Here is an 11,954-nt window from a genome sequence, read left to right on the forward strand (position 1 = left end):
CTTATGGTCTTCTAAATATTTGCGACTTACATAGAAATACCTTAACTACGTAGTCTCAAGGTATCCTTCCCCTTGGATATCTGCTCATCAGCACTGCTTTCCGGTTGTAGTAATTATTCTTGGAAAATGAAATTTACATTATTTACGCTTCCAATTTTACAATCCGGTCCTCATTTCCCCTCCGGTTGAGGTAAATCAGAACCAGAATTTCACAAATTGATCACCAAAGGGGAAAAATCTTTTGTCGATGCAGACAGGGGAAGCCAATAAAATGTAGGGAAATGATGTTTGCGCGGCGGCGCGTGAGTTGCACTGCACCCATTTAGGAGAGTAGTCCGGCGGTGTACATATATAACTAATGCCATGTGAGGCAGAACTCACTCTATGGTGACCTGGAGTTTGAAGTCAGAAGCACCTACCGCCCTCCACGTGTCAGCGAATCCGCGACTGATGAGAAACAAAAACAACATTACAAACTCATCACCCATCCAATCACACACCTTCTTCTTCTTCTTCTTCTTCTTCTTTTCCTCTGCTCAAATTCTCATTTCCATATTCCGTCACACTCATTCTCCCCTAATATTCATACTTTAACTCTAAACTCCTTATTTTAATGATGGGGGTTTCCTTTACATATATATATATATATACACACACACCAAGCTGCCTCATCACACCCCATTAACAGAGCTCAATAACCCACCTACTTTCTCTCCTCTTTTCCTCCTTTAGAAGACGAGTCCCCCAACCCCATTACCCCAAAGCTTCAGTAGCTCCAATTTCCAATCCCCACCTTTCCTTATTGGTAAAGTTCTTCCGTTACTATTTTCATCTCATTCAATTTCGTTTTATAACCAAGACGATTTCAGTCGTTTGTGGATTACCGTTGTGTTTGATTGGTTTCGTACTTAATTGTCGTGCAGGTAAAGATTGTGTCTTTGATCAATCATCTTCTGGTATTGAGTCACCCTTCTCATGTTTTGTTCCCAATCACTGTGTTCGAATTCGACGTATTTTTCGGTGTCTTCTGTTGTATTGCTGTGTTTATAATGGCGGGATATAGGCCTGTTTCGATTGAGGACTTGCCGACACATTTGGTTTTGGAGATATTGTGCTCAGGGAGGCTGAGTGCTGTTGATCTTTTGCATTTAGAGTCGACTTCTAAGACGTTTGGAGGGAGTCAGGGGCTGTATCCTCTTAAATTTCGGTCTTTGGTAGATTATGCTGCGTTTCAGCTGTGTGTGTTGCATTCTGTGTATGCTAAGATGGAGGAGTGTGCGAAGACAGTGCTGTTTGATCGGTGCGATGGGAATTGGAAGAGGATTTTGAGGTTCTTGCAATCGGTGGAGCAGTCGTCTGACATGGTGGAGACTTCAGCAGGCAATGTACTATTTTCTTGTTTTTACATTTTGAGTTGTTTATGAATCTGCACGAAGTTTTCATTTGATATATTGTCGTTTGATTACCCTATTGCTTTACATGAAGTTGTCTTAGTCTCGTTTTCAACGTACAAATTTTACCTTTAGTAGCTGATATGCACTTGAAAGATCCGTTCGTTGCTTATGTTGATACTAGCCGGTAGATTTTGTTTACTGTTTTTAATTTAAAGATCTTATCTGCCTATACATGATATTAATATTCTCTACAGAAATTGAACAACAATCTTTTCATTTGAAATGAGACTAAGATATAGATTTGAATACAACCAAGAACAGTAATATATATGATTTCCAACCATAAACTGACCATTTGGAATGGGACTTGACAGCAGATCACATGGTATAGTTTCTTTTCGCCAAGTCTGACTAGTATATGGGTTTCTTCCGTTCAATTTTGTGAGATTGCTTGATTATTTGTTGATGTTAAAATTCATCACAATTTTTTAATGCTACTTGTTAAGATTTAGTAATATTTTCTGGTCCTTTATGCTAAATGCTGCTAAACGAGATTTGTTAAACCATATCAGCTGATATTTTTCACATCAGCAGATGCATATTACCACTGGAAGGTATCACACTTTGCTAATAAGCAATTCATCAGTCTACGCTTGTGGTTCCAGCTTGTGTGGCGTTCTTGGCCAAGGTCCCGAGACTAAACTATGTGTGAAATTTACCCGGATGAGGTTTCCATCTCGAGGACATGTGGTCCAAGTCTCAGCCTCCCAGAACCATGCTGCTTTTGTTATGCAATCCGGAGAAGTGAGTATCGGTTCCCAATAATCACTGTTCTACCTTATCTTGAACTGAAGCAGCTTTGGTGATATCATATATGTCTTAGCAGTGAATCATGAATGATTTTGGTCCAGATGATAATATGCATCTTTTACTTTTCTGCAAATGATGGCTAAAACTAAGTGAACTTAACAAAATATGGGTTTACACACTGTCAATTCACATCATAGAGAATGCAGCAATGGAGACTGATTTTCAAATGGAATCATTCCACATGAAACATTTATTCTAGCAATAATATTAATGCGTTCTTATTTGAAGCTATTCATTTACAATCTGAACATTCCAATTTTTTTTCTTCCATTTCACGCTTTCTTAGATGTTTAAGAACATTATGACACCCATGACTTGGGGGTGTTCTTGGAATGATAGATTATCGCTGAGATATATAGCTATGGAACTATTAAGGAAAAATGTGTTTAGCTTGGAAGATCACATGATGAAACCTGGTTTAGAAAGAATCCTAATTCTGTTATCTATATATAGTAATCTAGTCTTTAAAAGACTACTTTCTAGAACTGTGTGCCATTTATTCGCCTTATCTTATATATCAAATTACTTTATTTGTCTCATGTTAAGTAACTTTAAGTGTTCTGATAGTTTCCTTGATGCGGTAATTATGTACCTGTGTCTTGTTACTTGCATGGATACTGCATTGCTTAACATTTTAGACAGCTGTGCATGATCATGCTGCTGTTGACATTGCCATATTATTTTATGAGTTCAAGTTTCTGGTAAAATCATGTATGCCATGCCTGTTAATGATACAGGTTTTCACATGCGGTGACAATTCGTCATTTTGTTGTGGGCATAAGGATACAAACCGGCCAATATTTAGGCCGAGGCTGGTAGAGGCAATGAAGGGTATCCCTTGCAAGCAGGTGAGTTTTTGTCATCAATCTATAAGAAACTTGATAATTAGGTTTTTAATATAGATGAACAACTGCATAAATGATGGATATCATCCAATTTTCTTCGCAAATGATAGACTCTTTTACTACTGGAAGTTATGGTGGGAGTCTCGATCTCTTATGTTGATAACAGGATACTTTAAATCGTTGAGATGATTTCCCAATTTGACACCATGGTGTAGTATTATGAATGTTAAGCTCCTAAAGTATGGTTATTACATTCTTCCGACACATATCTGGTTTTCATCCTGAAAATTTACTAGCTCCAAGCTCAGATCATCATATTTCAAAACTGGGGTCTATGTTCTTTTTTATCAATGTTGCATACATAGACTTTTCATTCCATTGATTTCAATGCATAGTGTTCTATTATTTATCCGTATGAGTTGTCTTAGAACTTAATTTCTGCAAATTTCCCCTCTTTGTCGACTTGTAATAAATCCCTTTACCGTGTTTTAGGTTGTTGCAGGGCTTAATTTTACTGCTGTCCTTACCAAACAAGGCCATGTTTATACATGTGGGGCCAATACACACGGACAACTTGGTCATGGAGATACCACAGATAGGCCGACTCCCACACTTATTGAATTTCTCAAGCAAATTGGCTCTGTAGTACAGATTGCTGCTGGTCCGAGTTACGTCTTAGCTGTAACTGAGAATGGAGTAGTCTACTCTTTTGGGACTGGTTCTAATTTATGTCTAGGCCACGGAGAGCAGCATGATGAGTTCCAACCACGTGCAATCCAATCACTTAAAAGGAAGGGTATTCATGTAGTTCGAGTGTCTGCGGGCGACGAGCATGCAGTGGCACTTGATTCCAGTGGATTTGTTAGTTTCTAAACCAAAGATGAACTTTCCGCATCTTAATCTTTCTCTTGGCATGTGTTATGAACTCTGAGTCAAAGCATTCTAACTTTCTTTATGGTAATTGCAGGTATATACCTGGGGTAAGGGGTACTGTGGTGCATTAGGCCATGGGGATGAGATTGACAAGACTATCCCGGCACTCTTGAGCAGAGTTCAAAGCCAGCTTGCTGTGCAGGTTTGTCTCCATTCCTTTGACAAAGTTGTGTTATTTTTATCCCCTGGTGTGCTAGTTTGGCCCAAATTGAAAGAGATATAATGCTACATACACAGAAAAATATGAACCAAAGATGCATATTTTTTTTTCCTCCTGCTCAGGAGGCACTTTTTATTCTAAATCCATAGCACTGCTCTAATCAAATACTATTTTTCTAGGTTTGTGCAAGAAAACGGAAGACCTTTGTTCTAATGGAAAACGGTTTAGTATATGGTTGTGGTTGGATGGGGTTTGGGAGCCTTGGGTTTACAGATAGGGGATTATCTGACAAAATCTTGAGCCCTCGAATCCTTGATAGCTTAAGACCTCATCATGTCTCTCAAATTAGCACTGGTCTGTACCATACTATTGCTATCACTAACTCTGGACAACTCTTTGGATTTGGTGATAATGAAAGAGCACAACTTGGCCACGATACACTGAGAGCATGCCTCAAACCCACTGAAATTTTTATAGAAGAAATGACTGATGAGGTTGATCTTGTTTAAAATCTCTGACCTCAGGGAGATGCCATCGGTGTTTTTGTAGCAGTATGATTTTTTTTCCAAGGAGAACACATTGGATTTTCCCCCAGCATCAATCGTTGACAGTTTTTAGAGATTGTCGACAAACTTGTAACTGTGTTAGTAGGTAAATAGTATCTGTATCAGCATAGTGTGCGTTATTATTATGCAGCATACTAGAAAGAGTAACGTGCTGCTGTGTGTTTAACACGATAGTGATTTTCATCTTTGATTTTTGTGTATTTGTTCTGAGTAATTAGATTCAATAAGAGAGTTTTAGCTAGGAATTGATGGACCACTGGTTTTCATTTGTAAGCTGCGTAGTGCATACCAATAATGCTTCTTTCATTTAGCTTTCAACTTTCCATCTGTAAGTTATTGGACTTGAAGTCTTTAACAACTCATTCACGGATTAAATAGTTTTAAAAATGATTGGATTTTCTTACCGTCATTTTGGATTTATATTCTCAGTGTTGATGAAGTGTTTTAGTTGCTCATCCATCTCAGAGTCTCATCATATATAACATGTGTACTGAGTCCATGTGAATTTCTAGATTACGTACAAATAACCTAAGGAAAAGTACATCAAGAAAAGGGTCTCAAAAGGTTTCAGTTTCCCTTGACTTTGGTTCTTATCTCACTTCTATTTTTCTTTGGTTAAGAGCTCAAATGATCAACAATTCCCACCAGATATTCAAATGAGTTGAGACATAGAAACTGCCATGAAGATGAGAGATACAGCCAAGAAGTAATGTTACATCACCGATACAGAAGATATGATCGAGTATAGTCCAAATAGTTTGGTTCATTATATCCAAATTTATATAGGCATACTAAAAGAAATTGATGTTTGACACTTCTATAACTTATCTTATGAAACCTTGCTAAATGCTTCAGTATCTGGCTGTCTAATCTCCGATCCCACCTACTTGTTAATGTAATTTCTAAATATGAAGTGCAGATCATTCGTACTATAGGTGTTATAAATCTTATAATTAACCTAACTTATATATCTGGTCACTTTGGATTGTATTTCAAAAACAGAAAGGAGCTACATTTTTCAGTTCCCAGTCCCTTTCAGTATTGATTTAGGCAGTACAAATGAGACAGTGCCTACCTGACAGCTATGATTGAAACCCTAATCAAACTTCACCAGATTCTGGTATTTACATTCATGAACTAGGATTTATGAACTCTAATGTTAAACAGGCGAACCCAGTTATCCACCTATAAGTAGTTAAGTTGCAGAAATGAACCATGTGGCCTTCTGTTAATCGATTAGTCTTCAATCAGTTCAATTCCTTAAGTTTCCAAAGTCTATACCTCATATTAGAAATAGTAAGCAAGGTACCATGGTTGGCAAATAGCGAGGTACCATGGTTGTTCTCCCACTTCTAGATTAAGGATAGTACCTGAAATATTGACTCATTTATTTCTTATGGGGGAATCCAGGCTGGTTGAACCTATGTTAACATGTTAGATACCCCTTCCTCAAATGTCTCAACTTGACAAATAGATTCAAATTCAAACTTCAAAGCAGCTGGCACATACTACAGAAGATTATTAATTTCCAAATTTTAATTCTTGTTCCAAAACTTCTATTATGCTACAAAGTATGTGAATGGCGTTATAATTTGAAACCTGCAAATCATCACCGTTATCAGACAGATGCTCGTTTGTATATTTCAGTAAGCAAAATATGAAGGATCACCAGTAACAGCTTAACACATTCTTCTGCTGCAAATGTTGGCATTACCATACAATTCCAATTCCATGAGTTTAGTCTCTGTCCTCATTGGAAATGTGCAAAATGCCCCCGAAGTCCAGAACTGAAGACAATCCGAAAAATTGAATATATTTGAGGCAAGGAAAAATAAACAATGACGCTTTCTGTTGTGTTTACACATGGATATATTGTAGTATTTAAGAGGCCACATGTCCCATGAATCCCATGAGCTGTCATCAGTAAAGTTTGACAAATCTTCTTCATGGACAAAAATCTTACAACACCAGAACCATGTGTAACACTTTCATGCTTCTTTATGAACCAGCAGAACCGCAAACTTTGAGAATCCATGACAGAATTATCTTCACATGACTACATAGAATTATACCCAAATCATAGAAAGAGACTAGAGTACTGAAAGTTTTATATCTGCGCATGAGTTTGTCTCCTCAGTTTGTATAATTAAAATGCCAAATTAGGCAAAATCAAGATCCAACTGGAGAAGAAAGAACTTCACATCAGGGAATCATAAAAATCCCAGGTCTCCAAACATTACAAGCCAAAGTTGATAATTTTGTAGCACAAAGATTTCTCTTCATATTCACATCCACACAAACCTCAAAAACATGATTACCCTAAACTTACAACCAAACACCCTTTTTCCACATTATAGTGTTCTACACCATAGTTTCTAAATGTTCCCTGAAAACCTTCAGCATCCCAGAGAAGGTGACAATCCCCACAAGGCTACAATCATCCTCAATAACCCAAACATAGTTCACTCTGTGAGCAATTGCCTGAATCATCACAGCCACCAATGAGCTCTTGGGATGACACACTATAGCCTCAGCCCTTCTCACCATTCTAGCTGAGTAGCTATTAGACCTGTTGAACCTCCCAGACCTCCTCATTCTAGTACTTCCTGGAGACACTGAGGACTCCTCATCTGATGAGGAAGAAGATGAAAACATAGTTGAAGTTGAAGTACTTGATGAGTAACTCTCCAAAGCACCCTGCAACTTTCTCTCCTTGAGTCTCTCAGTCACAATCTTGATCAGGTACTCAGGGGGTCCTCCACAGTCAATGTAGGCCATGAGCTCTCCACACGACAGAGTGGCTATGGCTGCAGCCACCGACTCATCACAGCTGGAAAGAGTAAAAGGTGAGATCTCACCGATTAAAACACCATCATTGTCAACAACTGCAACTGAAGTCTGCTGCGTCAGCGACTGAGTTATGAGCTGGACGGCGGAGCTGGCCGGAGAGTGGTAGTTGATGGCCAAGATGTCTGCCGTGTTGATCAAGCCGAGTGAGTCGATTGAGAGAGCAGGAAGGGGTGAGAAGACCCCAATTGAGTTGAGGAGGAACCGAACTACGTCTTCCTGTGTCAGCCAGCAGAACTCTTGGCCGTTGTGGATGGTGCTTGCGGTGGTGTTGATGGCTTTTGGGTATTGCTTTCTTCTTGAGTTGCTGCTTTGTCTGGTTTGGATTGGTACTGTAAGGTTCTGGATTCCTTGGAGCATTAGATCAATGGCTTTTAGTAAACTGAAAACAGAGGCAAACAGAGCAAAAACATAGATAAATTAGAGACAGTACTAATCTTGATTGGACTAGAGTGATTAGTTGCAAAAAATGTATTGATGAGTTGGAAGACGGCCAACACGAAAGTGAACGATGAAGAACAGCCCAGAAATTTGAGCAAAACGAGAACTTGCATACCTGCAAGAAGGCTCCACATGCATAACAGTTGCTGTAGTCTCTGTCATGATTTCAGAGACGGGTGCTTTGAGAGCGGCGGAGGGAGACAAGAGGTTGGCATCCTGGGAGAGGTAGCAGATGACATCGACCATGCAGACCTTCCCAACACAGCGGCAGTGATCGCCGGCGAGGGTTTTGGAGTGGTGGCTGCAATCCCAGACGCTGAGGAAGTTTTCTTCGGAGGTTTTAAGGGCCTCTAAGGCATCGTCGACGGTGGCAGAGACGGAGAGGGACCTCAGAGCCGGCTTGGCTAGACAGAGGTCGGATACCTCGTGCCTCCAGAAGCTCACTGCCATGCAAGACTGACTGAAGGAGACAATGCAGGAGTGGAGAGGAGAGGTGGAAGAAAGTGCGAGAAGCAGAGAGGAGATGAGCTGGTGAGTGATGTAACCAGTGTGAGAGGTATTTATAAGAGAAGGATGCATTCAAGTGAGGTCAGATAGTTTGGAAAGAAAAGGTGGAGCTATTACAAGTTTACACATAGAAACAAAATGGTGTGGGGGCAAATCTAAAACAAATTATCTCACAAATTGCAAGACTGGAGACGAAAATTTCGAGCATGTTTATCTATTTGGGCAAAGGCAAGGGGTCAAGGGAATAAGGGGGTAAGGGGCAAGCAACTGTTCATCCGTTTGGAACATTGGTAGTAGGTTGTTCATCTTAAGGGTGCAAGATTAAGAACATGATTAGTTCGGAGCACAATCGGGTTGAGTTGTAGTGAATTTCTACAACCCATTGTGAAACGGGCGATTCCATATTTTCCCCTGCACCTATACCACCTCCGGCGGTAGAATCTTCGGTCTTGTCTAGTCACTACTAGAGCTCACCGTATCGAAATATGAAAAATTATTATATATGTTCGGTATATAATTTACGTTGCGTATATTTTTAATATTATTAATCTAATTTTATTGTGTTTGTTTCTGATTAATTACTCATATTTATATTTTTCTTTTTCTTTCACCGCATGCATATTTATTATAATATGAAGTAATATGATTAGTTATGTACACCACATGACAATGTTACGTAGTGTTTTTGGTACATAGAATAATTACTCATCAAAATAAAGAAACAAAACGGATTGTGATGGGGAAGCAAATTTGCTCTCCAGCTTACTTCCTCAGTTTCATCCCCACCCACCCATATGAGTGCCATGTGTCCTTTCACCTTAACCATAGTTAACTCATTAATATATTTATATTATTTTCTAGTTTAACTTTCAATCAATCTTTTTTTTTATTTACCAAAATATCAAAGCTTAATAACTTTCCTTTCTCCCTTTTATAAAAATTAAAAATAACTATAGGACTCTTCACAGTTTAGGTCCTCTCATATATATATATACATATATATATATATATATACATATATATATATATATAAGGTTATGAAAACTATCAAGATTAGAAATCGTTGGGTTTTTTTAAAGACTTATTATCTACTTTCTATGGTTGGGCATATAATCAGAACCATTATTATGAATTTTCAATATTATATATATAAGCTCATCAAACCTTTGTCCCTTTTTTTTCTTTGGGTTTCAATATTATATACAATATTACATATACAATAAATAATTAAAATTAAATTTATTTATTTTTCAGAAAAATAAGGAGAAAAGAAATAATAATAATAATTTAGAGTTGAGTTGAACGACAATATAATTATTTAATTATTATAGAGTTAACCATTGATATAATGGTTGAGTTAGAAAGAAACAGTGGGTGGGGATAAAAGAGGGAAAGTAAGGTGAGGACCATATTTGGTTCCGTTGACTAGATTTTCCTCCTATAATCACATCAAGTTACGCTACCACTTGATGAGTTTTGTTTCTCTCTTCCGTGCGGTTACAACTTACAACACCCTAAGCTTATAGAATAATGTTGGTTTCACAATTGTTGCGGAGTCCTTGCGACCTCTCTTACTTCCTAACTCGTGATGAGTTGACAATAATCATTTCACATTTCAGGCAAAAATTAATTTTTTTAAGTTGTAATATTTATGATTCAAAATTAAAAACTTTCAAACGCGTTTTCTCTCCTTCTCCTTTTTCTCTAATCGTGAAAGAACTCAGCCGCTCCCCGCCCCCATCATCTGTGGCCGGATCTAGATCTATTTGATTTGGATTTTGGCTACAGAGAAAGGGGAGGCTCTGATCTCCTTTTCTCTATCCGGATGGTGGCATTTTTTTCTAGCTTTCTCTTAAGCTTTTCTCCCAACCAACCCCAAACTCTAGCTTCTCAGATCTCATCATCTCTCTCTAATCCGTCCATATCCTCCCCACTCTTGTTTCTCCTCCTCTTCCCTTCTTCTGTTACATGTTCTCCCCTTCATATTCCCCATTCCCAAAATTTTAATTTTGATCATGTATTAGGTCTTTCTTCCGATCAAACATGTTTCTCGATACGCCGCAACACGCTTTAACTAGCTTTACTAGCTCTGCTCAGCTTTCTCCCTCCATTCTTCCTTTTTTATTTTCTTTGGCCGTGGTGAATGAGCTTGTCTCTCTTCATTCAATCAAGAGTAAAAGTGAGCTGTTGCCTATCTTATCAGGTATAATCACTATTGCCGGAAATGGCCTTCCATATCTCCTATTTCTTTTTTCTTTTTCTTTGGTTACGATGCCATCAAACATCTTTTTGCTTAGTGGTCGCATTGTTGTGATAGAAGACCCTTTTATGGACCGGTATCCTCTCCTAATGAGAGATTGCATAATGGTTGAGATCTGGGCCATCCAATCTTAATGGACGGCCGACATGACTCCCACCTTGGCTCATAAGCTATTTTCTCCAACCTCTATCTCATACTCAAAAAAATTCTCACTCCCATCTCCCTCTCTTCCATCCCGAAGGGCCTCCAGATTGGTTTTCGTCCGGCCTCTTCCCAACCGGCAACGCATAAATTATTATTTATGATTAATCGCTAAGTTGGAAAGTAGGGATCTGGAATTTTGGGGTTGGATTCGGAGAACATAGTGTACTTGATTAATGAGCTTGGTAAGATTACTGGGCAGGTTGACATTTCTTGGTTTAATATTTGGGATTCAACTTCTGGGTTGAAGTAGGTATGGTTGAGAATATGGTGTTTATTGTGCGTGGAAAGATGGAGAGCATTGGGGAGATAAGACTATTGAGTACAAGAACTTCTCAGATGGTGTCTTGAGTCTTCTATACACACTGATGGAAAAAAATGCCAAAATCACCGGTTAGAGATCACTCAGCAACAGATTGGTAAGGTGATTAAAAAACGTGAAAGCATTTCAACTCCGAGCTGCAGACCTCAAATAGTAGCTCACTGCACTTTTTGTCATGTTATTGTGAAATTAAAAAAAAAACTTCTGGGTTGAAGTTGTTGTGCGCAATGAAAAACAAGAAACTTTTAGCTGATTTTCAGAATGGGGTTGCTGCCCAGCTTAAAGTTGATGGTGGATTTGGATAGGGAGGTATTGTGACTCTGTGAGTATGATTAATTTGTGTAGAGAGTGAAATGTGAATTTCAGCTTCAGATAGAGCAAGAGAGGAGGACAAGAAAGTGAGAAAAGAATGAGATGGACCAAATATCACTTAAACTAATGTAAGAAAATCCTGACCATCCATAAAGATTGGATGGTCCAGATCCTGTTATTAGGCAATATTAGGCAACCTCTCATTAGGAGAGGATCCCGATCCCTCTTTTATGGGCTGAATTTGGATCTATGGATATCACATGTGCTAAACCAGATGGCAGTAAATCTGATTATCA

At 38.5% G+C, this 11,954-nt stretch overlaps 2 protein-coding genes across 3 annotated transcripts; one reads left to right on the top strand and one right to left on the bottom strand.

The window, feature by feature from the left end:
- The first annotated feature begins 538 nt into the window (after positions 1 to 538).
- Positions 539 to 5,177, top strand: LOC126787640 (ultraviolet-B receptor UVR8). Of its 2 annotated transcripts, none has more exons than XM_050513522.1 (7): positions 539 to 805; positions 924 to 1,385; positions 1,986 to 2,198; positions 3,002 to 3,112; positions 3,602 to 3,970; positions 4,077 to 4,184; positions 4,382 to 5,177. In XM_050513522.1, the coding sequence occupies exons 2-7, from the start codon at positions 1,050 to 1,052 to the stop codon at positions 4,709 to 4,711; spliced, it is 1,467 nt and encodes a 488-aa protein (XP_050369479.1). In that variant the 5' UTR covers positions 539 to 805; positions 924 to 1,049; the 3' UTR covers positions 4,712 to 5,177. The 2 variants fall into 2 exon arrangements, with proteins under 2 accessions (XP_050369479.1, XP_050369480.1); XM_050513523.1 differs by having other exon boundaries at positions 1,989 to 2,198.
- A 1,772-nt stretch (positions 5,178 to 6,949) lies between these two features.
- LOC126788037 (CBS domain-containing protein CBSX5-like) lies at positions 6,950 to 8,565 on the bottom strand. Its single transcript, XM_050513990.1, has 2 exons — positions 8,172 to 8,565; positions 6,950 to 7,997 (listed from the first exon to the last, which is right to left on the bottom strand). Exons 1-2 carry the CDS (start codon positions 8,504 to 8,506, stop codon positions 7,130 to 7,132), a joined length of 1,203 nt encoding a protein of 400 aa, XP_050369947.1. The 5' UTR covers positions 8,507 to 8,565; the 3' UTR covers positions 6,950 to 7,129.
- Positions 8,566 to 11,954: the final 3,389 nt, after the last annotated feature.

The sequence above is a fragment of the Argentina anserina genome, chromosome 3 (genome assembly GCF_933775445.1).
Source record: "Argentina anserina chromosome 3, drPotAnse1.1, whole genome shotgun sequence".
NCBI lineage: Eukaryota > Viridiplantae > Streptophyta > Magnoliopsida > Rosales > Rosaceae > Argentina > Argentina anserina.

Excerpts from the sequence above, each read along its gene's own strand:
- LOC126787640 (XM_050513522.1), top strand. The coding sequence starts at position 1,050 with ATGGCGGGATATAGGCCTGTTTCGATTGAGGACTTGCCGACACATTTG. Across the intron at positions 1,386-1,985 it reads TGGAGACTTCAGCAGGCAAT|CAGATGCATATTACCACTGG; the intron begins GTACTATTTTCT and ends TTTTCACATCAG. Across the intron at positions 3,971-4,076 it reads CACTTGATTCCAGTGGATTT|GTATATACCTGGGGTAAGGG; the intron begins GTTAGTTTCTAA and ends TGGTAATTGCAG.
- LOC126788037 (XM_050513990.1), bottom strand. The coding sequence starts at position 8,506 with ATGGCAGTGAGCTTCTGGAGGCACGAGGTATCCGACCTCTGTCTAGCC. Across the intron at positions 7,998-8,171 it reads CATGTGGAGCCTTCTTGCAG|TTTACTAAAAGCCATTGATC; the intron begins GTATGCAAGTTC and ends CTCTGTTTTCAG.